Source organism: Eumetopias jubatus, unplaced genomic scaffold, assembly GCF_037043125.1.
Source record: "Eumetopias jubatus isolate StellerSeaLion01/CBP00866 unplaced genomic scaffold, mEumJub1_p1.0 scaffold_15, whole genome shotgun sequence".
NCBI classification, from domain to species: domain Eukaryota; kingdom Metazoa; phylum Chordata; class Mammalia; order Carnivora; family Otariidae; genus Eumetopias; species Eumetopias jubatus.
In genome coordinates, this window is record NW_028274821.1 from 41,280,234 (window position 1) to 41,301,646 (window position 21,413).

Below are 21,413 nucleotides of genomic sequence, written 5' to 3' on the forward strand. Positions count from 1 at the left end.
AAAGCACCACGATCACACACTTTCATTAAAACCGACTTTCAGCTTTGGTTTAGCTCCGCTCGACAAACAACATAGCAGCCCATGATTGGGGGAGTGAAATGACAAGATTAAAACAAGGGTCTTGGGCAGATGTTAGGCTCTTCCATTATAAACATGTAAAACTGCCCGCCAAACATCAGAATGACATACTGAGGGGGTTTCTTCACACAGGTGCATTTTCTCCATGAATTGTTGGTACAATGGAAAAATATCTTAAAAATGAGATCTTCTCCCCAGTTCAGCTGATAACGCAGTTACGTCCATGTAGATGACTTTCAATGCCTCTTGGAACCTTGGTTTTCTCGTGCATAAAATGGGAACATATCATCTCTCTCAAGGTAGTGGCGTAAGGCTTAAGGGAAATGATAGACAAAAAAGAGTCTAGTACACTGCCTGAGGCATCGCAGGTATTCAAGCAATACTAGGTTTCCTATGCGGAAATGAAGGGATGGGACTAAGTCAATGTTTTTCGACCCTTGTTTCCCAGTCTTGAGTCCTTCAAACAACACCTTCATAATTTTTGCCATCTTCTTATACGACTTGTACCCTTATTACTATTTTGCTTTAGGTCACCTCACTCTTGTACTTAAATAAATGTATTTAAGAGGCAATCTTTTAACTAGAAAAGCTGAAAATGTTTACTACTAAAAACCTAATCACCATAAATACTGCAAAAATAAATGCAAGAAAATGATGTTTTTAATTCTAGCTAGGTATTGTGGCCCAATGGCTTGGAACCCAAGGCCAGTACTGTCTGCTAAAAAGGAAAGCAGTTAATACTGAAGAGCTGTTAAAACCATAAAAGCCCCAGCCTGAGACTTCTTTCCTGAAACAATCAGGAAGACTGTCAGAACTACGAGGGACTAGTTTCTCACTCTGGATTCCCTGTCATTTATTGCTTTCTCCCTATATCAACCCACATCATTTTTTTAAAAGATTTTTTGTTTATTTATTTGAGAGAGAGAATGAGAGAAGAGAGTACATGAGAGGGGGGAAGTTCAGAGGGAGAAGCAGACTCTCTGCCGAGCAGGGAGCCCAATGCGGGACTCGATCCTGGGACTCCAGGATCATGACCTGAGCCAAAGGCAGTCGCTTAACCAACTGAGCCATCCAGGCGCCCCCCACATCATTTTGCATCTTTGTATCATCAGCGGTGCAAATTACTCACATTGGGAAATAGAGCCAGAGCCTTTTTGCTAAAAGAAAATCCTGCCCAGGAGCCCAGTGTGGAAAACAAACTAAAAAATAATAAAAGAACCAAAACAAAGCGCTATCAGTAAACTAGGGTGAGGGTCCCAGAGCCTCACCAATTCAACTCCTTCATGCTCTGTCTCCGGGAGGCCCCAGGAGGGCTTCTGTAAATCCTCAAAGCTCCATAGAATGTACTTGGAACAATGGACTGGACCAGACCAGCGACTGCTAGTCCTGACTACATCAGAATCCTCTGGAGAGCTTTGAAAAATACAGATTTCTGGCCCAAGACTGGACTCAGCAAAGTCACCTCTCTGGATTGAGAGTCAAGAATGTATAGAGAGTCAAGAATGTATTTTTATCAATCTTCCCAGTAACTCTCCTGAAGATCTAAATATTTAAAAAATTCTTGGGGCACCTAGGTGGCTCAGTCAGTTAAGCATCCGACTCTTGGTTTCGGCTCCTGTCATGATCTCAGGGTTGTGGGGTCAAGCCCCACGTCGGGCTCCACACTGGGCATGGAGCCTGCTTAAGATTCTCTCTCTCCCTCTCCCTCTGCCCCCTCCCCTCTAAAAAAAATAATAAATAAATAAAAATTAAAAGTTCCTAGGATAAATAATTTCTAAAATGTTATCTCGTATGACTTTCTACGGATGTGGATTAGGATATTTTTAGAGTATCATCAATCCTCACATACAGAAATTTTGTGTTTCATTCTCTGCTCCTCACCACCATCTAATTAATATCTAAGCTTGATTTCTGGACATCTATATGCATTCATTGATTGGCTTCTCTACAGGGTCACTGGTTTCTCCAAACGGTCATTAACGTCTTCCACAGACTCTCCCGTGGGCACTGACTGGGGAAAGTGGGAATGGACAGGGATAAGCAGTTCCAGAAGTGGGCGTAAAGTTAAAAGCCCTGAATCTGATATACACGTATTAAGCCAAGAAGCACCCAACCTCCATAAGTAACCAGGGAAAAAAAAGAACAATCATCGCTCTTCTTTGTAATTTCTTTCCTCCTTCAAGATTAATCTTAGTACTGTAAACATTGGCAGAAAAAGGGGGCCAAGGAAAGAATATAATAAATAATGATAAGAACAATAATATCAATAATAGTAGTCATAAGAGCAGCTAATACTTATTTCATTCTTCCTATGTGCCACATATTTTTAAAAGTACTTTACATGCATAAACTCATTTACACCTCCCACCACCCCCGTGAAACGGGTGAGCATCATTTCTTTTCACAAAGAGGACACAAGAGCACAGGAGGAGGTGTGATTTGACCACAGAGCAGTAAGTAATGGAGGTGGTAACTGACCCCAAAGCCTGTGTCTTAACAGCTCTGCTCTACCACTTCTGTAGCAAAAGAACCAGCCTGAAAAGGAATCCCCACATCTGACATTTTAGTTAATGCCCAGCAACACTCAGACATTGAATTGTTAGTTAGATATTGAGCAACCAAATGATTATCTACTTGTTAAGGACATTTTGTCAAGAGAAAAAAAAAAAAGAAAATATTAGTTCAAACTTCCCCCAATTTTTTAACAGTCGATTGTCCCAATCATCTTTCCAAATCGTAATTCCAAAAAGGCAAGCAAAATCATCTTTACTGACATTAAAACAATGTTTATCATAGCAAATATATGGAATTTAGAGAGATAAAATGTATGATTATGATAAATGCTACATTTACATTAGTTTACAGTGCTCTTTTGAAGATTGTATTCTTTTTTTAAGATTTTATTTTTAAGTAATCTCTACGCCCAACCTGGGCTCAAACTCACACCCCCGAGATCAAGAGTTGCATGTTCTTCTGGCTGAGCCAACCAGGTGCCCCACTGGAAGCTGTATTCTGACACGGTAAAAACTATACTGGGGGTCAGAAGCTCTTCAAGTATGGCAAATGAACCAATGGTCTCAGGGCCTCCATGTTAAGTGGCAAAACTCAGGACTGCATATGTACAATGATTCCCCCAAAGGCTAGTCCAGCCAAGATTTCTAGATTCTTTTTATTTTTTATTTGTTGACAGCGAGAGAGAGTGAGCGAGTGCAGTGGGGGCAGGGGGTTAAGGGGAAGGGCAGAGGGAGAGGCAGAGAGAGAGTCTTAAGCGGGCTCCATGCCCAGTGTGGAGCCCAATGAGAGGCTGGATCTCGGGAACCTAAGATCATGACCTGAGCTGAAATAAGAGTTGGATGCTCGCTCCAAGATTTCTAGATTCTCATCCTAGCCCTGGGGATATGGATTTCTATCAAAGACCTTGAGATCAACCAGCTTTGAGAACTGCTAATGAGAGCTCCTCTAGAGTTTGTCTTGCTTTATGTGACTGGAAATAGACTTCAATATTTTAAATGAATGTGGACTTTCACTAATGTTGTATCTTTGTCTTTTCACGGGATTGTTATTCATCCCAATGATTTATTTGATACAGAATTCTTAAACAGGTACACAGCCCCCGATTATAACATTGTTTCCAGGGGGAAACACGATCCACCTTATGACAACATGATTTATGATATAGTTCCTGGAACATATACTGACAAAAGGCAATGTCTGCTTGTGCCAAATGTTTACTACTACATACCTTTCTTCGGATAGAAAAAGATACCCCCAAAAGCAGGAACTTAGTTTTCTATGTCTCTCTTTAGCTGGGACTCTCAGCTCTTTATATCCCTCCCCTTAGAACAGCTGAGATTTAGATGTGCTTTATTTTTAAACAACAAATATATAACAACTGTTTTTATTTAAACACTTTCTTGCTTTGCTATTGTTCAATTCATTGTACACCTCCACCTTTCATACATCTAGGCAGTAGAAGACCACTGCTATATCAGAGTTGGAAAAGAACTCATTTTCTGCCACCTTTGGTCTATCTAAGCATTCATTTGGAGAAGGGGTTCTGAAAAGTTTCTTTGGGGCTCACCTGAAGGTGTCACGGGAGACAGCTGCCTTGCTCTTATGTACATAGCAGACTGTCTGTCCTGCTATGTCCATTTGGCTGAAGCTTGTAATGGGGACTCCAGGATAGCGGACATACTCAACCTGGCCATACCGCGGAGGGGAGGTGATGACATAGAGCAGTTCCTCGGGTTTGTCTGTTCCATCCACAGCAAGGAGAGTGGTGGTCGTCAAGAAACCTCGGTCACCTTTAGACACCACCAGCGGTTTCACAAGGATGACAATATCACCTGCACAGCAGAAGAGCTTGCAGTCAGGACCCAAATTAAAAAAAAAAAAAAAAAAATGTCCAAAGGTAAATGTGAAAAGCAAAGGCCAAACTGCAGAAATCAAAATTAATATGGTATAGAAAGGTTGATATAATTATGGTTAATAAAAGAATTAGGCAAAAGACTAGAGCAGATATGACACAGCAGGGGAAACACATATGGCCAACAAAGATTCAAAAAGATGTTCAAATCTCATTAATCACCATGGAAACACAAATCAAGATCACAAGAAGTTATAACCATGTTGTAACTCTTTGATTTGCAAAAATTTAGAATTCTGATGACATCAAGTGCTGAAGAGGATGTAGAAGCTCACGTACAATTCTGGTAGGAACGTAACGGGGCACACGATTTGGCATTACGCTGTAAAGAGTAGAATATTCACATACGTCATGACCCAGCGATTCCACTCCAGCTGCGTGCTGGAGAGAAGCATACACTGGCCCCCAGGAGATGGGTACCAGAATGGCCACTGCAGGCCTGTCTTCATTGAAAATGCTGGAGACAACCCAAATGTCTTTTCAAAAGGTAAATATGTAAGCAAACTGTGGTCTAATCATACAACTGAATTGTATACGGTAGCAAAATGAATGGACTAGAGCCACATGGGACAACACAGAGGTAGCTTGTTACCATTTGTTCCTTGCATGAGCAAGTCCCCGAAAACCATAAACAAAAGTAAGAATATGAACACAGAATTCAGGATGATGGTTCTCTCTGAAGGATGGGAGGAGCCCATGGGTAGATGTTTATTACTGTCAATATTCCAGTCCTTGAATTGTATGGTGGTTGTGCAGGTGTGTATTATGTATTTAAAAGAGAACAAATGAATGAGTGTATGAAATGCATAAATGAGTGAAGGAGATGTAGGTCACATGTGGACGAATGATGCAGTTTTACAAACTAAGGATGATAATCCAATTTTGTTCACCTCATTCGCTTAAAAAAAAATGATCATAACTCTAATATTGAGCTTCTACTTTGTGCCAGACACAGGGGTAAGGCTGTTTCACCTTCACACCAACAGTGAGGTAGGGTATTATAATACTTCCCAGGTTATATATGAGGACACTAAGATAGAGAAAAATGCTAACTAACTTGTTAATCATGATACAATTAATAAAAGGTGGAGCTAGGGGTGCCTGGGTGGCTCACTCAGTTAAGCATCTGCCTTTGGCTCAGGTCATGATCCTGGAGTCCTGGGGCCAAGCCCTGCATCAGGCTTCCTGCTCAGAGGGGCATTTGCTTCTCCTTCTCCCTCTGCCCCTTCCCCTAATTGTGCTCGCCCTCTCTCCCTCTCTATCTCCCTCTCTCTCTCTCTCTGTCAAAAAAAATAAATAAATAAATCATCTTAAAAAATAATAAAAGATGGAGCTAGAATTTGTACTCTAGCCATCTGACTCAAGAGCACAAACTTGAACACTAGATTATTTTGTTGCTTCTCTGTAATGTATCAGAGCTCTTAAATATCAATACTAAAAGAATGAATATCCAAGAGGAAATACGTGTGAAGTAAATGCCAAGCCATTCCTAAATGTAAAAATACAAATTGTCAATAAAATTCGAAAAGACATTCAGTCCCATGAGGAAAAAATAAAATATCAAGGAGGTACAACTAGGCCAGTGGTTCTCAATGAGGGGCAACTTTGGCTCCCCAGGGGCCATTTGACAATGTCTGTACACATTTTTGGTGGTCATAACTGGGGGTTCCTATAGTCTTCTAATCAGTAGAGGCCAGAGATGCTTCTAAATGTCCAATAATGCATAAGAAAGTCCATTACAACAAAGAATTATCTATCTCAAAATGTCAATAGTGCTAAGACTGAGAAACTGTTTCAGATGATTAAATTAGTCTTTTGGGTAGATTATTGGTGCTTTTAACTCAAAATGCTATCCAACTTAGGTGCAATGGAGAATCAAAGAGCATCCTAACTTTAAATCAAAACCTGGGCCCCAGACGGGGCTTGCCTCCTGGGAGTCCAGATGAATACATCAAAGGAGTGAGAAGAATGAACAAAGCCGGGGACACAAAAATCACCCACAGAATGTTTCACCAGGAGCAGAAGATGGATCTGAGAGGAGGAAGAGCATCTGGGCTTTCCCTCAATGCAGTTTTTCAGCATTGTGACAACAGAGTATGGTTCAAGGTCAACTGCAGACAATGTCCCTTTAAGCTTCTCTCAAAGAAATCCACATTATTTTTGCCAGTGTGCACATCACAAGACACAGAACAACAGGAAGGCCGGATGTTATTTATAATTGCTCTCAAATGGAGGTAACCCAAATGCTCAATATTAGGGTTATGGCTTAGTCTCAGTATTCAGTGTAGTTTTATTCAGAGATGAACAATGACAGTTATCAAGTTATGCTATGACCTGAGAAAATTCACACTAAGTTTTTAAAAAATACGACACCATATAGATATAAAACACACCACGATGTAAAAAGAAGCAAAGGGAAGGAATTTGGAACTTCTGAAAATGCTAGGAGGTTAATGTATCTGTTTGACGTAAGCATTCACAAATCCTTTCAGAAAAGAATCCCACATCCCTTGTGGCAGAGACTGGCCAGGCGCTCGCCAGTCTCGTTTTCCTTTCTTCTTGGGCACACCGCTAGACCTTCCACTGTCCAGCCTCCCTTAATGGGGCATGTGACTATGATTCAGCCACTGGAAGGTGCAGAAGACAGGGGCCTCCAAGCCCAGGCCAGGCATCTTCTCATTTTCCTCCACGTTTCACTTTCGTTTCCGGAGAGACTCCAAGGCCTTCAGAGATGAAGGATCTTCTAGTTGGAAAAAATCCCCAGATGGCTGCATAGAACAGAACTCTCCTTCACCCCAGTGAATGCATCATGCTTAGTAGCCAAGGGCAGTCTGTCCTAATACATTAGCTGTCTGCACGATACATTACATGTTGCATTACATTTTGCCTGGACATGTATTGACGATGAACATAGTAGCCTTACTTTTGTGGAAAGAAAGAAATGCGTACAATAATATCTAGCTTCTCTGAGGGTCACTTATCGGCCATCTTCAAGGAGCACATTTTACAACCAGGAAACAAGCAAACAAAATGCATTATTTTAGAACCCCAAATAAATATCTCAAAATCAATCAAGCTGACTGAAACTAAAAAGAGAAAGATTCAGGATAATTGTAATTCTATCACACATGTGATATAAGATTTGTACTGCCCTCTGAGCTTCCTGGCAACAAGGCAAAAAACGAAGCATTCTGTCAATCAAGAATGCACTGAAGATCCAAGAATATGCTTGGTCCTAGGAATACAGAGATCCTGGGATGATACAGATGAACAAGAAATGAATGTACCTTCTTCACATAAACTCTAAGCAACATTATGGGGTAGTGATAGATGGGTGTCAAGGGCTTACACTTTGCCTTGTTGAGCTTCCTTCCCAGTATTTTTTTTTCACCCCCCCTCCTTCTACCATTTATATGCTACTGAGTCCCATTATACCAATGGGTCTGCTTAATTCAAGAGCAGCTTATTATCTCATGGTGTTCTCCCTCGTCCCCAAAAGAGTTGTTATTAGCACTTTCACAGTGAAAAGAGCAACAGTCTAACCTTTTCAGTGACAAAGTTCCTTTTTGTGATTTTTAAATTTTAAAAAATGTGTATTTCTTTTTATTATTATATTGGAAATGCTTTTCCTCCGAAACTTCGTTTTCAAGTAACAACTCTCTTCCTGAAAATAAAATTAGAGTTATCACATTGATTTGGTAAAATGTTACTTACAGCAGAAAATCCTGACTCTTAAAGCAGCCTGTGCCGCCATGTTGTGGGCAAGACTGGATTTCCAATAGGCTTTCTGAAATTCTAACAACAGCAAATAGATGGGCTACTCTCATGAATCTCATAGCTGCCAGGCAGGGCAGGTGAGGAGTCAGGGAAGCAAATCGTAAATGATGGAATTTCAGATACAAAGGATGGAAGAAAGAAAGTCAAAAAGAGAGGGAGGTAAAGAGAACAGGAGAGGGGCAAGAAAGGATGGATGGATGGATGGATGGATGGATGGATGGATGGCAGGAAGGGAAGAAGGGAGGAAGGGAGTTAGTTGAAAATCTTTGAGTGCTTACATCAGCTCACTTCTGGCTATAAAACTTGGTCCCAGAAAACCTTGAGAGAGATGATTTTACCTTTTCCCATATCCTTGATGGTGATGTGACAGTCAAATGCTGGTGATCTGTTGTCACCATCCCAGAGGTAGAAGGTGAAGCTGTCTCGGTCCTGGGAATCCATCGCCCCGGTGTGTGTGTATCTGAGCAAGTTCAGATCCACTTCCTCCTGAGTGCATTTCATGCCAGGGTAGAGAGGGACCCAGTTCCTCCCTATCTGAAAGGTGCCAGAGTTAGTCAGCCGCTTGTGTTTTTTCTTTCCCAGCTATGTTAGTGGACATTTTCCATACCCCCTGTAAGCCTCCAATAGAAATGATATTTCAGCGAAACTCTAGATGCAATTTTTTTTGCCATTTTACCTTATTTTTTTCGTTTCAAAGAAATACATTAAAACAAATTAAGACCTGGGGAAAAAACTACCTCCAACAAAAAGATTTTTTGACAGTCGTGTGGCAATTCAACAGCGCTGCTACTTCCAAGGTATTTATCATGAGCAATCATAGCTGATTAAATATTCCAATTAATGAGAGCAGGTGGGTAATTGAGCTCCTGAAATTGATTCTTTAAAAATTAAATATGTTTCATTTGAGGGTTCCTTTTTTTTCAGTTCCTATCATTATACAATTAATCAAACTTATTTTTTCAAACTGGTTTATCACTGGACTTATCTGAAGTAGATAAAACAAAAATAGAACGAATAGATTTACTCCCAGTACATTTTCCAGCCTTACGGAAGCCCACAGAAAACTATCAAGATCCCAGCCATTCCCTCTGTTTATGTCTTGAGGCAGCCAAAAAATATAACTGCAAATATCAGATATTATTTTTTATCAGAATCTTCTAAAAACAAGCTAACATCAGTCAAGCACATATTCTGTACCAAACTCAGTGCAGAAATTGTGGTATTCTCAATTAAAAGAGGTTTTTATGCTAGGGGGAACTGACAACTGAGAGTATTCAAAACATAATAAATCTGTATCTGATTTATAACAATTTTCTTGTTATTCTCTGAAGATACATAACTTTCCCTAAGAATAGCTCATGAAAGTCACTTGACATAATTCAAGAAAAACGTCATCTTACAAATTTACTGTACAATATTATCTTGTACTTTTCCTTGTCCGGTTTAAGACACTAAAATAGAAATTTAAATCCTTGGTGTTTTGGTGTTTTTTTTTTTTTCCTTTCCTCTGACACATTATTCTACAGACTCCCAGTTCCTGGCAAAAGTGCTTCGCCCTCCCCTCTCCTCATTGTGTTACCGCTTCTCTTCACATCCTATTTGATAAAGTTTCCTCCTCTTTAATATTCCTGCTCATCTGATGTTTGTACGGAGGTTTGTTCTGCCCCAGTGCTCACTTGGTAAAAGTTAGTTATGTTGTAATATTTAAGGTCATTATGTGTTTCCATCCTAAGATCTATTTGCAGATTTAGTTTTTAAAACAGTCTCTTTTGGGTTTTAAACTGGACAGCCTGCAATTCTATTTAACTTTTTTCTTTTGCAATCTTCATGAAAAGTAAATACAGAAGAAGATAGCTTTTCCTATCTCTCATCTCCATGCAATTCCCCGTTTGCACTCCCAAATGCCGGCTCCAACTTGACAAAATCCTTTGCAAGCCCCCAAAGAGGAAAAAAATAAGAGTCAGATTCAAGGTGGGGCAAACTAAGGAAGGTCAACAAGAACACAAGAACACTTGAGAAAGTCCAGGAGTCCTAGAGTCCTCGTCTCTGGTCTCGGAGAGGCTTGGCCAAGCCCAAGGGAGCTGGGAGAGAACTATGTGGTGCCATACTGGGAACCTGGACCCATCTGGATTTTCACATACCCAAAATACTTCGCTTCCCATGCTACCCAAATGTGTGAGCTCTCACTGCATTTCTGCTTCATTACTCTTTGAAATGAAATAAGGACACAGCTGTACCTCAATTTAAATCAGTGATTGCTCTTCACTCTGATTCTCTATGGTGCCTACGACCTAAGATAATCAAGCTGTTCCATGCAGGATAAATCCCTGCTGCTCTTCTAGGACTGTGTCGACATTATATTAAAAGTTAAGCATTCAGTCAAATAATCACATTGGGGATGGTTGGTGGTGGTTGTTGCTAGCCTTCATCCATCATTCAAACAAACATTTTGATGGATTACTCATGGGACCTTTTCAAATGACTGATCTATCCTGTGTGTTGGGCTACTCCTTGGGCATCAAGCACACTGGTGAGCACCATTTGTGAAAAGACTGTCTTTTCTCCACTGTATTTTTGCCAAAGATCTGTTGACTATATTTTTGTGAGGGTCTACTTCCGGGCTCTCTATTCTATTCCATTGATCTATTCGTCTGTTCTTTCATCAGATCCACACTACCTGAATTAATGCAGCTTTATAGTGAGTCCTAAAGCCAGGCAGCCCCATTCCTTTAACTCTGTTCTCCTTTTTGTTCACTATTTTGTGCATTTTGCCTCTCCATACAGACTTTAGAATCAGGTTGTTAATATCTACAACAAGTGCTCTACAGAGTCTATTCGAAATTTTTTTTAAATCTGCGGGGAATTAAGATATCTCAAAGGATGCCTGGTTCTCATCAGCAATTAGACAACTTGCTTTACCCCCCATCACCTCCTCTCCCGAAATTTAGGTACAATTCCGGGGGAGAAGGAACAATGAAGAATCTTAATACTGATTGAATTTACCCTGAGTTGAGTAAGAAAATTTAGCATGGTGTGAGTTCACCCCAAACTAAGAAAATTAAATTTTCTACCTCTGGGCAAAATGTGACTATTGGAGAATAAATCCAGTTATAGAAATCTGTGCACTAAGAAAATTTATACCTGCTACATTAGTTTTGAAAAATAAAAGTAAAAAGGCCACTAACCTTAAGTTGAAGCTGCCCATTTTGGGGAAGCCTTTCAAACAAATAGTCAATCTTCTCCCTGGGTGAGTCTTCATCTATGGCTGAAAGAATGGCACTAGAAATAATACGAGTTTCACCCATTTTCACTGTAATTTCAGCCTTCCTGTAAAAAGGAAGATGTCTAGGTTGATAGGAAAATAGAAGGCATTGCTTTCGCAGGGGTCATTCACAATGACTATTACAGTTCCCAATCTTCAACAGTTAGGAAATGCTATTCCCTATCCAAAGTACTGCAAATGCAGAGTTGGACTCGTGAAACAGGCTCTGATTTCACTTTACACATGAAAGTCCTAAAAGACAATTAGTCAGCAACAATGAATGTGGTGTGAAGTAATTAAGTACTTCTGATTGTTTCTGTGCATCGAACTACACCATTTTATGTTGTAATTTACTTAACAGAATGATTTTATTTCCAATATCTTACTAAAACAACAGCTCTGTGACATAAGTAAGCAAGATATTATCATTCAAATTTTACAGATAAAAACTTACTTAAAGATTAAATGGCTCTGGTACCCTTTATGAAGCACCATTATGAGTTTGGTGATGCTTAGGCAGTCCATGGCCCTCTACATTACCCTCCGTTTCCCTGGTAACGTTCCAGGTAGTGAGCATTCTCTTCACAGCGACTGATCTTTTCCAAATACTAGAGCTGCCAGGTTAGCCCCTAGCATCCTGAAGACGGGGCTGGGATGAGCAACTGCTGCTTCTACCATAAACACTGCAATTGTGGCTTTGCAAGTCCCCTCTCGTGCTATTCTTCTCCCAGCCGATATAGCCATTTTCCCTGGTCTCACCAAAGTGAGGAAGGGATTTCTTTCCATCTCTGTTTCTATCTTTCGGTTTTGGTCACCACACATTGCCAAACGCTGTCCAACTTGACAGCTTGGTTTCTGATGAAAACTGGTGAAGTTTCCTCGGGATGCAGATAAAGGACATTTCAGTAGCATCAACTGGCATTCCAATAGCCTTCCACGCTCCTGCTGACAAGCCAAAGCCCAGACACCTCAGTTCGAACCTCTTTCACTTGGTGACTTTCTTGCCCCTGAAGGACTGACATCTTCCCTGGCAAGAGGAGGTGATTTTTGCCCACCTCTTTCCTAGAGAATATGAATCCCATTACTCTAGAAGGCCAACAAAGCAGTTGACTGGTTGATTCTGGAGATGAATGGTGCCATTAATAGAAACAGATCAATCAAAACAGGAAGGAAGCCACTGTAATGAAGAAGATAAGGAGTTTGGTAGGAAGAAAAGTGTCAGATTTAGATATCAGAGTGGCCAAAGGAGAAGAAAGTATGTCATAGTCTGAGTTACCCTGAAAGGGACCATGAGACATGGACTGGGGTGCAGGTCATTTATTTGCGAAGTGATCCCAGGAAGCAAGAGAGAGAAGTGAGGAGCAAGACAGGGAAGGACGAATAAGGCAACAAAAGGTGTTTTTACGACTCTGGGGCTCAGCGCTGCTGGGGATCCTTTGAAGAATCATATAGAATATGCTTCAAATTGTGCTTCTGGGGCACCTGGGTAGCTCAGTCAGTTAAGTGTCTGCCTTTGGCTCAGGTCATGATCCCGGGGTCCTGGGATGGAGCCTGCTTCTCCATCTCCTCTCTGCCCATGCTTGGCTCTCTCTCAAATAAATAAAATAAATAAAATAAAATATTTTTTTAAAATTGTGTTTCTGAAGGATGGGAGTGTGGGACATTTATTTATGCACTAGCTCCTATAGGTTGAGAGCTACCGTCAGAGTGTTTTCTGCTCTGTCTGGACTCGGGCCAAATGAGCTTCACAGAAGGCTCTGAGCCACAGGACAAGTGGAGCGACACATCGAGGCACTGGTAACGTGACCTTGACAGTGAGCCTGGGCAAGAGCAACTACAGTCACAGGGGGGACTGAGGGAGCATGACCCAGAGAACCGAAAAGCATCTACTACAGCATCTAAAGGGAATATCAAAGAAATGGAGTCAAAGACTCTAACAAGGTGCAGCAAGGAAAGACGAGCCATTCAATTCAGTAGGAAAGCCAAGGGTAAATTTTAAGGGAGCAGCTTTAATAAAGAAGGGGAGGTTGGGCAGAAATGGACATAGTGCAAGCTATTCCTCCAGAGAGTCTGGCACTGAAATAAATGAGGAACTGGGTCATCTTTGTGGCTTTAGGGTGAGAAAAGCTGCTAATAATGATAATAACTAGCACTTAGGAGCACTTCCTGTGTACTAGCCAGTCTTTCAAGCACTTTTATGTATTTTAATTTATTTAGTCCCTGCAACCACCCTATGAAGAGGAGACTGTTACTATCCCCACTTACAAAGAGTTTGACAAAGAGGTGAAGTGACATGTTCGAGGCCACACAACTGGTTAGTGGCTGAACCAAGGCAATCTGGCTCCAGAATCGGCTCTCTTCACCACTAATTATATCCCTGTGTCTTGTTAGCAGAAGGAATGAGAAGGGAGGGGCTGGAGATGCAAGAGAAGAAAGTCATGGAGCACATTCTGGGAGGAGGCAAGAGGACACACGTGAAAGTGAAAGAAGAGGGAATACAACTTCCGCTCCACAGGAGAGAGGGGAAAAAAAGAAAAGAAAGAAAGAGGAGGGATTTGGAAGCAGAGCTGAAGGAGATTCGGTGATTCTGCCAATGAAACTATGTCAGACAGTTTAATAGCAAGAACGCAGCACAAAACAGGAAGTCAGAGTTGAGTGAGTGCCCCATTATTTGACCTGTCCAGTCTCAGTTTTCTCAGCAAGGATAATAATACCTACTTCCCATAACTGTGGTGAGGATTTAAGGAAATGTCTGTTAGAAGAGCCAATACAGCGTCTGTCACAGAGTAAGCACTTAATAAACACCCGTTTGCACCTCCCTTCCTCTTAGGTACAGTGAGGTCATCAGAAAGAGGTTTTGTAATGCCACAATACCGTTCCTATTTTCATTTTTATAAATCCAGGTCACCCCAGTCCAACAGTCCAGCTAGATCATAGAAAACAGAAAGTTCTGCTGCAGACTTTTAGTGGAACTGATGTCTGAGACGCAACCTTCCAAAAAACTATCATCAGAAGAAGCAGACACTTCTCCATGCCCAGCACCAGACAGCTGGGCCTCCTCAAGCTTCACCCTTGTACAGTCGTGTATGGTGGTCAGTAATACGAGCAATGGCTGGAGCTACAGAAATGTAACTGATAAAGACTCTGTACCCTATGATCGAACTGATCAACTACAGAGGGAGATACCAAGATGGTCTGCAATTAATCACCTCAGAATTTTTAAATGATCGTTTAAGTGATCATTTTGATATCAAGTGGCAAGGGAGTACTGATCCCGATGGAACATAGAGGAACATAGAGGTGGATCATGAAATAACCAGACGATGAAAGCAATGGCATTTGTACGTTTCCCTCAGCCACTCTTGGTTAAAAGTTTGGTTAAACCCACAGGGAGGATTGTCTGCTGTTAATATTATCACACTTTAGTTAAGTCCATACATCTACTGGTCTTTGGTGGGTGTGTACACAGGTGTTTAAATACCCCGTACAAAAAAAATAAATAAATAAAAAATAAATACCCAGTACACTGTTCATTCCATACAGTAGGTTCAGTATTTCTTAATTATTTACAACTAACTAGAACTTTTAGAGGAAAATCAAAAAATTAAAGGGTGAATTTAAGAACTGTTAGGGAGACATTACATTATCTAACATTTGCACTAGAAGTTCTAGGTGTCTGAGTAGGTGGGACAAGTTGTGATAGACAGGAGCTGTCAAAGACTTGTTTCTCCCTGGAAGACAGACATGACATTTGTACCTAGTCTTCCAGATCTCAGAATTTTCTAGAGCACCTGAAAGGGAATCTTTCTGGGGAGCTTACTTGCTCAGCATTGGTTTCTCATCATTAACTGGGGTGATCTCCACAGAAATCGTTCTTAATATCTTATGTTTCCCATCTGACAACTGGACTGTAAAGTCATCAGCAAGGCTCTCTGAGTCATCATGCACATACATCAACTTCAGTCCTGGAAGAAAGGGGGGGAAAAAGAGAGAGAAAGTAAATCTTTCTTATGATTAAGCCATTTCAAAACACACATAATCTTTTTTAATTTCCAAGGTATTGGTATCAGCGAGAGTTCGTTAATCAACGCAATAGGGTGAAATTAAACTGTTTTATGAAGTAAGACTGCCCTCTTAATTTGTTAAAAATTCACATTTAAACACTTAAGTACTTGATAAGGATCTTTTTTAGAAATCAGTGAGGAAAGCGTATATTACTTAATAAACTGTATGAGAACAGTGGTTCATTACTTGGAGAAAATTATAGTTAGATACCTACCTCAAGCCAGTAACCAAAATAAATTCTAGATGAAGAAAAACTTAAATATAAAACTACTTTTCAAAAACCTACATAGCATTCATATGAAAATGCAAGAGACTCAGAATAGCCAAAATAATCTTGAAAAAGAAGAAAGTTGGAGACTCACATTTCCCATTTTCAAAACTTACTACAAAACTTCAGTAATCAAGACAGTGTGGAACAGGCATAGAATAGACATGTAGATTAATCTAATAGAAGAGAGTCTGGAAATGAATCCATACATTTACAAGCAACTGATTCTCATCAAGAGCACAAAAACTGTTCACTGGGGAAAGAGAGGTCTTTTCAATAAGTAGTGCTGGGATGACTCAAAAACCACAGGCAATAGAATGAAGTTGGATCCCTACCTCACACTAAATACAAAAATTAACTCGAAATGGATAATAGGCCTCAGTGTGAGAGCTAAACTAGAAAAACTGTTAGAAGAAAACATGAGTAAATCTTTGTGACTTTGAGTTAGGCAATGGTTTCTAGGTAAGACACCAAAAGCACAAGTGACCACAACAAAACAAAATAAAAAAAGGCAGATAATTTAGATCTCATCAAAATTAAAAATTTGGGGCTGCAAATGATACTATCAAGGAAGCAACACAACAGTCCACAGAATTGGAGAAAATATTTACAAATCAGATACCTGATAAGGAAGGGTCTAGTATTCCAAATACACTAAGAACTCTTACAACTCAGTGATAAAAAACAATCCAATTACAAAATTGGCAAAAGATTTGAGTAGACTTTTTCCAAAGAACATAGACAGTATGTTCTCTTTCCATGTAAGAACATAAACAAATAGCCAATGAACTTATTAAAAGATGCTCAACACTATTAGCTATTAGGGAAATGAAATCAAAATCACAATGAGATACTATCTCACATCCATTAGGATGGCTATCATAAAAAAATAGACAGTAACAAACGTTGGTGAGGATGCATAGAAATTGGAACTTTCATACATTACTGGTAGGAATGTAAACTGATACCATTACTTTGGAAAACAGTTTGGCAGTTCCTTAAAATGTTAAACATAGAGTTATCATATGACCCAGCAATTCCACTCCTAGATACACACCCAAGAGAAATGAAAGTGTATATGCATACAAAAACGTATACATGAATGTTCACAGTCAAAAGTGGAAGTGACGGGACGCCTGGGTGGCTCAGTTGGTTAAGCATCTGCCTTCGGCTCAGATCATGATCCCAGCATCCTGGGATCAAGTCCTGCATCGGTCTCCCTGCTCACCTGGGAGTCTGCTTCTCCCTCTGCCTGCCACTCCCCCTGCTTGTGCTCCCTCCTCTCTCTCTCTGACAAATAAATAAAATCTTAAAAAAAAAAAGTGGAAGTGACCCAAATATCCATCAACTGATGAACGGATTATACAAATGTGATATGTCCATACAATGGAATATTATTTGGCAATAACAAGGAATGGCATAGTACTGACTCATGCTACAATATGGATGAATCTTGAAAACATTATGTTAAATAAAAGAGACTAGTTACAAAAGGTTATATATTCTATTTATATGATTCTGAAATGTCAGAACAGACAAATCTACAGAGACAAAAAATACGTTACTGGTTGCCAAGGGTTGAGGAAGAAAGAGATAAGAATGACTGCTAATGAGTATGGTATTTCATTTTGGGGATAATGAAAGTGTTCTAAAATTGATCATGATGATGGATATACTAAAAACCTCTGAATGGGAGGTTTTAAAGGGGTGGATATTATGGCATGGGAATTATATCTCAATAAAGCTCTTTGAAAAGATTTGAAAGAAAATACAAGTAAATATTTTATTTCTGAATATAGAACATCTTCCTATACAAAAACAAAAGAAAAAAATGTAAAGAAAAATAATGATAAATTTTGCCACTTATAATTTGTGATTTCTGTACTTAAGAACATGAATTAAAAGGCAAATAGAATAGAGAAAAACTTATCTGTAATATATGTGACCAAAATGTGAAGCATCAGTGTTTAATGATCTCTTATAAGTTAATATAAATCAATGGAAAAATAAGCAAGAGACATTATCAAGCAATTTACAAAAGGTGAAACAGGGATGGTCAATACACATGAAAGTATGGTAAATCTTACTCATAATTTAAGAATTTCAAATTAAGATAACAATGAGAGACTGCTATTGACTACCAAATTCACAAAAGTTTTTAAAAATATCCATTCTTGACTAGGAAAATAGACATGCTCATGCATATCATGGAATGGCAATTTTTCCTTAAAAGTATTATAAATGCTAACCTTTTTTACCAAGTAATTTCATTATAAAAATTTATGCCAAAAAAATTCTAAGAGATGTGGACTAAGATTTATGTTACAAAAATATACGTAAAATATGTTTATGTGTAACAGGTAATATCAAGAAATGAAAAGCCATCTGCATATTTAAAAACAGAAGACAGTTGTATAAAATTACAGTGCAGTATGCCCATGCAATGAAAAGCTGGAGTTACTGCAAACCATTTTCAATCAGCACTTAAAAAGTAAGAAGTTTCTTATAATTGATAAGGGAAAAAAATAGATTATATAATGTGGTTGCAGTTTTGTAAGTCCTATATGTTTGGGGTGGGGGGATGTATGTGAGAATATACTAAAGTTTTTTAAAAATGTAGCCATAAATGAGTCAAAAACAAAGATGAAAATCTAATCTCTCAGAATGTCACCAAGTTATTGACCAAAGTATTAATCTATGTAAACCATTTATTTCTTCTTCAAAATCATTGTATAGTGCAAACTTCATATGCATGCTTATTTAACCTAATAATATAATAAATAATAATATTTAACCGAATTAAAAAAAAACAGACTTTCTTGAGACCAAAATTTGAATTATTATTCCTTTCCTTTATCTTAAATTTGAGAAGAAAAACACCATAACAACATATTGTATTATTTGATACACATGGTTATTGATTTGGTAATATCATCACTTAAGTCCCAGAGTTCGTTTCTTTGCAACTGATAAAAACTGAGAAATATATGAATTAACTTTTCAAACTCAAACGTGACACAATGTGGCACAACTATTGCAAAATAAACTATGGAACAGAGCGCTTACTCTGGTTGGGGAATGGGAAAAATGTAGACAGAAAAAGTGCTAAACCAGTGCTGGATGGAGCCAACACAGGAAAGGGATGGTCTGGAGTGCCTGGCAGGTGGGTGGGGGTTGGGGAGGCTCCTCAGGGAGGTCAGAGGTTACCTGGTTCTGAAGGCATGGTGCTGGCTGACCCAGCAAACGGGGTTCAGGTTGGGGAAACAATATGTGAAGGCAGGAAAGAGAGTGAGAGTAGGCAGTGATTCTAGAACCACCATTTCCCCAATATTTGAAAGTATGTTTATATTTGGAAAATGGGATAAAATTGATTTTTTAAAAAGAGTAATTAAAATATAATTTAGGCTGCTATTCCAATATGTCATTTCCTTAAAGAACAAATTATCTCCACAGAGAATAATGAGCTATTATATGTGGTTCTATATTTCTTTAAAACATAGAAATTTTGGCCGACAAATCTCTTCAAAGTTAGATCCGTGATCTCAGTAGTTTTAAAAAGGAATTTTTTATTACATCATGAAAAAGTTGAAGCTAAAACACCCAAAATCACAAATATCATTTTCTTTAAAGATTTATTTATTTATTTATTTGAGAGAGAGAGAGAGCACGAGCAGGGGGAGGCATAGAGGGAGAAGAGAGAGAGAATCTCAAGCAGACTCCCTGCTGAGTGCAGAGCCCACCACAGGGCTCGATCCCACAACCATGAGATCATGACCTGAGCCAAAATCAAGTGTCAGACACATAACCGACTGAGCCACCCAGGCGCCCCACAAATATCCTTTTTAGTGATGCTCCCAAAGTGAAAGAAAACATATTATTTCCTTTTTAACTACCCACTATCTGTAACTGAGGCTCCATGCCCTACATTAATCCAGAGCTCAAAGAAAACCCTTGAGGGATAAATGAATAAAGTAGTTGAATGCCATTTCTTCACTTCCTGTATCTGAGGCTTATTATTATCTTTTCTGGGCTAAATTATTAAATCATCAACAATAAATGAATACAAGTGGAACATGATCTACCATTCTTGAGAAGTTCCAAGGAAAAGTTCTGAACAAGTTCATGCTTCTGGCCAGGGTTCACAGGCTGCTTATTTTGAGGAAAGTCTTTGCTAAGCACCCCATTGATGAGGAGGCCATGGCGTGGTTTATGAGTGATGCTGAACAGCAAAGCGTCCTTGGGAACATCTAGATCAGCAGCATTGATGATGGAGGAATCCAGTTCTTTCATCTGACCCTCACATACCTAAGCGAAAACAAGTCAGAAAGTCAGCTGTGTCAAAATAAAATTTGTCTTTCTTTTAGCAAATTGCTCAAAAGAAATAATTTTAAGATATCCTATTGCAAATTCTCTCTGAAATATGTGTGTAATGAGTCCTAAAAAGAAATGGCTGGTTCGGGGCGCCTGGGTGGCTCAGTCATTAAGCGTCTGCCTTCAGCTCAGGTCATGATCAAAGGGTCCTGGGATCGAGTCCCACATCAGGCTCCCTGCTTGGTGGGAGGCCTGCTTCTCTCTCTTCCACTCCCCCTGCTTGTGTTCCTGTTCTCGCTATCTCTGTCAAATAAATAAATAAAATCTTTAAAAAAAAAAAAAAGAAAGAAAGAAATGGCTGGTTTAACATGAGCTTAGAAGAAAAGAATAAATCTATTAATCTCTCGCAGGTTGTCTCTGAAGATTTCAAAGCAGTTTATTCATTTCCCTAAAGGACAAAAGATACACACACACACACACACACACACACACACACACACTTTTTTCCCCATAATGCAAAGGTCAGGGGAAAAGCAATCAAAAGCATGCTTGCTTTCTGGAAGTCAGAGAGTTCAACTATAAAACTAAGGGTAGACCCTTCACCTTCAGATCCTAACCTGTTATTTTAACCTCCAGAACCATGCTGCTTTCACAATTCTTACGTTTCTGCTTTAGAAATGGTATGAATGTCTGCCATATGCACTGGGGGTATTTTATGTTTCTAATTTTTGTCACTGCAGGAAAACCTTCTGTATTTCAGTTGCAATCAACAACAATCAAGAAGGATGTTTCTGTATGCATAATAGTGTTTATTTTAATTCTGGGTCCCTCACCTCTCCCCAATCCTCATGCCTCAAATTTTCCTGAACCACCTCCTCCTACCCCCACCCCCCCACTTTGGGTTTCATAAGAGAACTGACTGTTTTTCATCTCAAGTAGGATCTAGCCATTTAGAACTTGACATGGTACTTAGCTGTCTTGATCTTTTTCTCACAGCAAGAATAAAGAGAACAAAGAAATATTTGTTTCCTCTTTTGAAACAAAGCAAGACCTAAATAATCAGAGTGTATACACTGAACAGATGCTTATTGGTAATCTGCAATGCACTGGGCCTTGTGCTGTGGGGAATACAAATATTCTAAAGAATCAAAGTCAGATGAGACCATGAAGGCCTGTCCGTCAGTAATTATAAAGCAAGGAAGAAAATTATCTAATGCTACTAAATA

At 39.3% G+C, this 21,413-nt stretch overlaps 1 protein-coding gene across 4 annotated transcripts in view; it reads right to left on the bottom strand.

Moving 5' to 3' along the window:
- Positions 1-21,413, bottom strand: part of FREM1 (FRAS1 related extracellular matrix 1) — a 176,392-nt gene that overhangs the window by 48,745 nt on the left and 106,234 nt on the right. For 3 of the 4 annotated variants that reach the window (XM_028107286.2, XM_028107288.2, XM_028107289.2), the window contains 5 exons: positions 19,959-20,181; positions 15,364-15,508; positions 11,467-11,608; positions 8,620-8,815; positions 4,160-4,424 (listed from right to left, as the gene is read on the bottom strand). In XM_028107286.2, coding sequence (XP_027963087.1) covers positions 4,160-4,424; positions 8,620-8,815; positions 11,467-11,608; positions 15,364-15,508; positions 19,959-20,181 — 971 coding nt within the window. The remainder of the gene's footprint in view (positions 1-4,159; positions 4,425-8,619; positions 8,816-11,466; positions 11,609-15,363; positions 15,509-19,958; positions 20,182-21,413) is intronic. The other variant, XM_088018775.1, reaches the window with a different exon arrangement.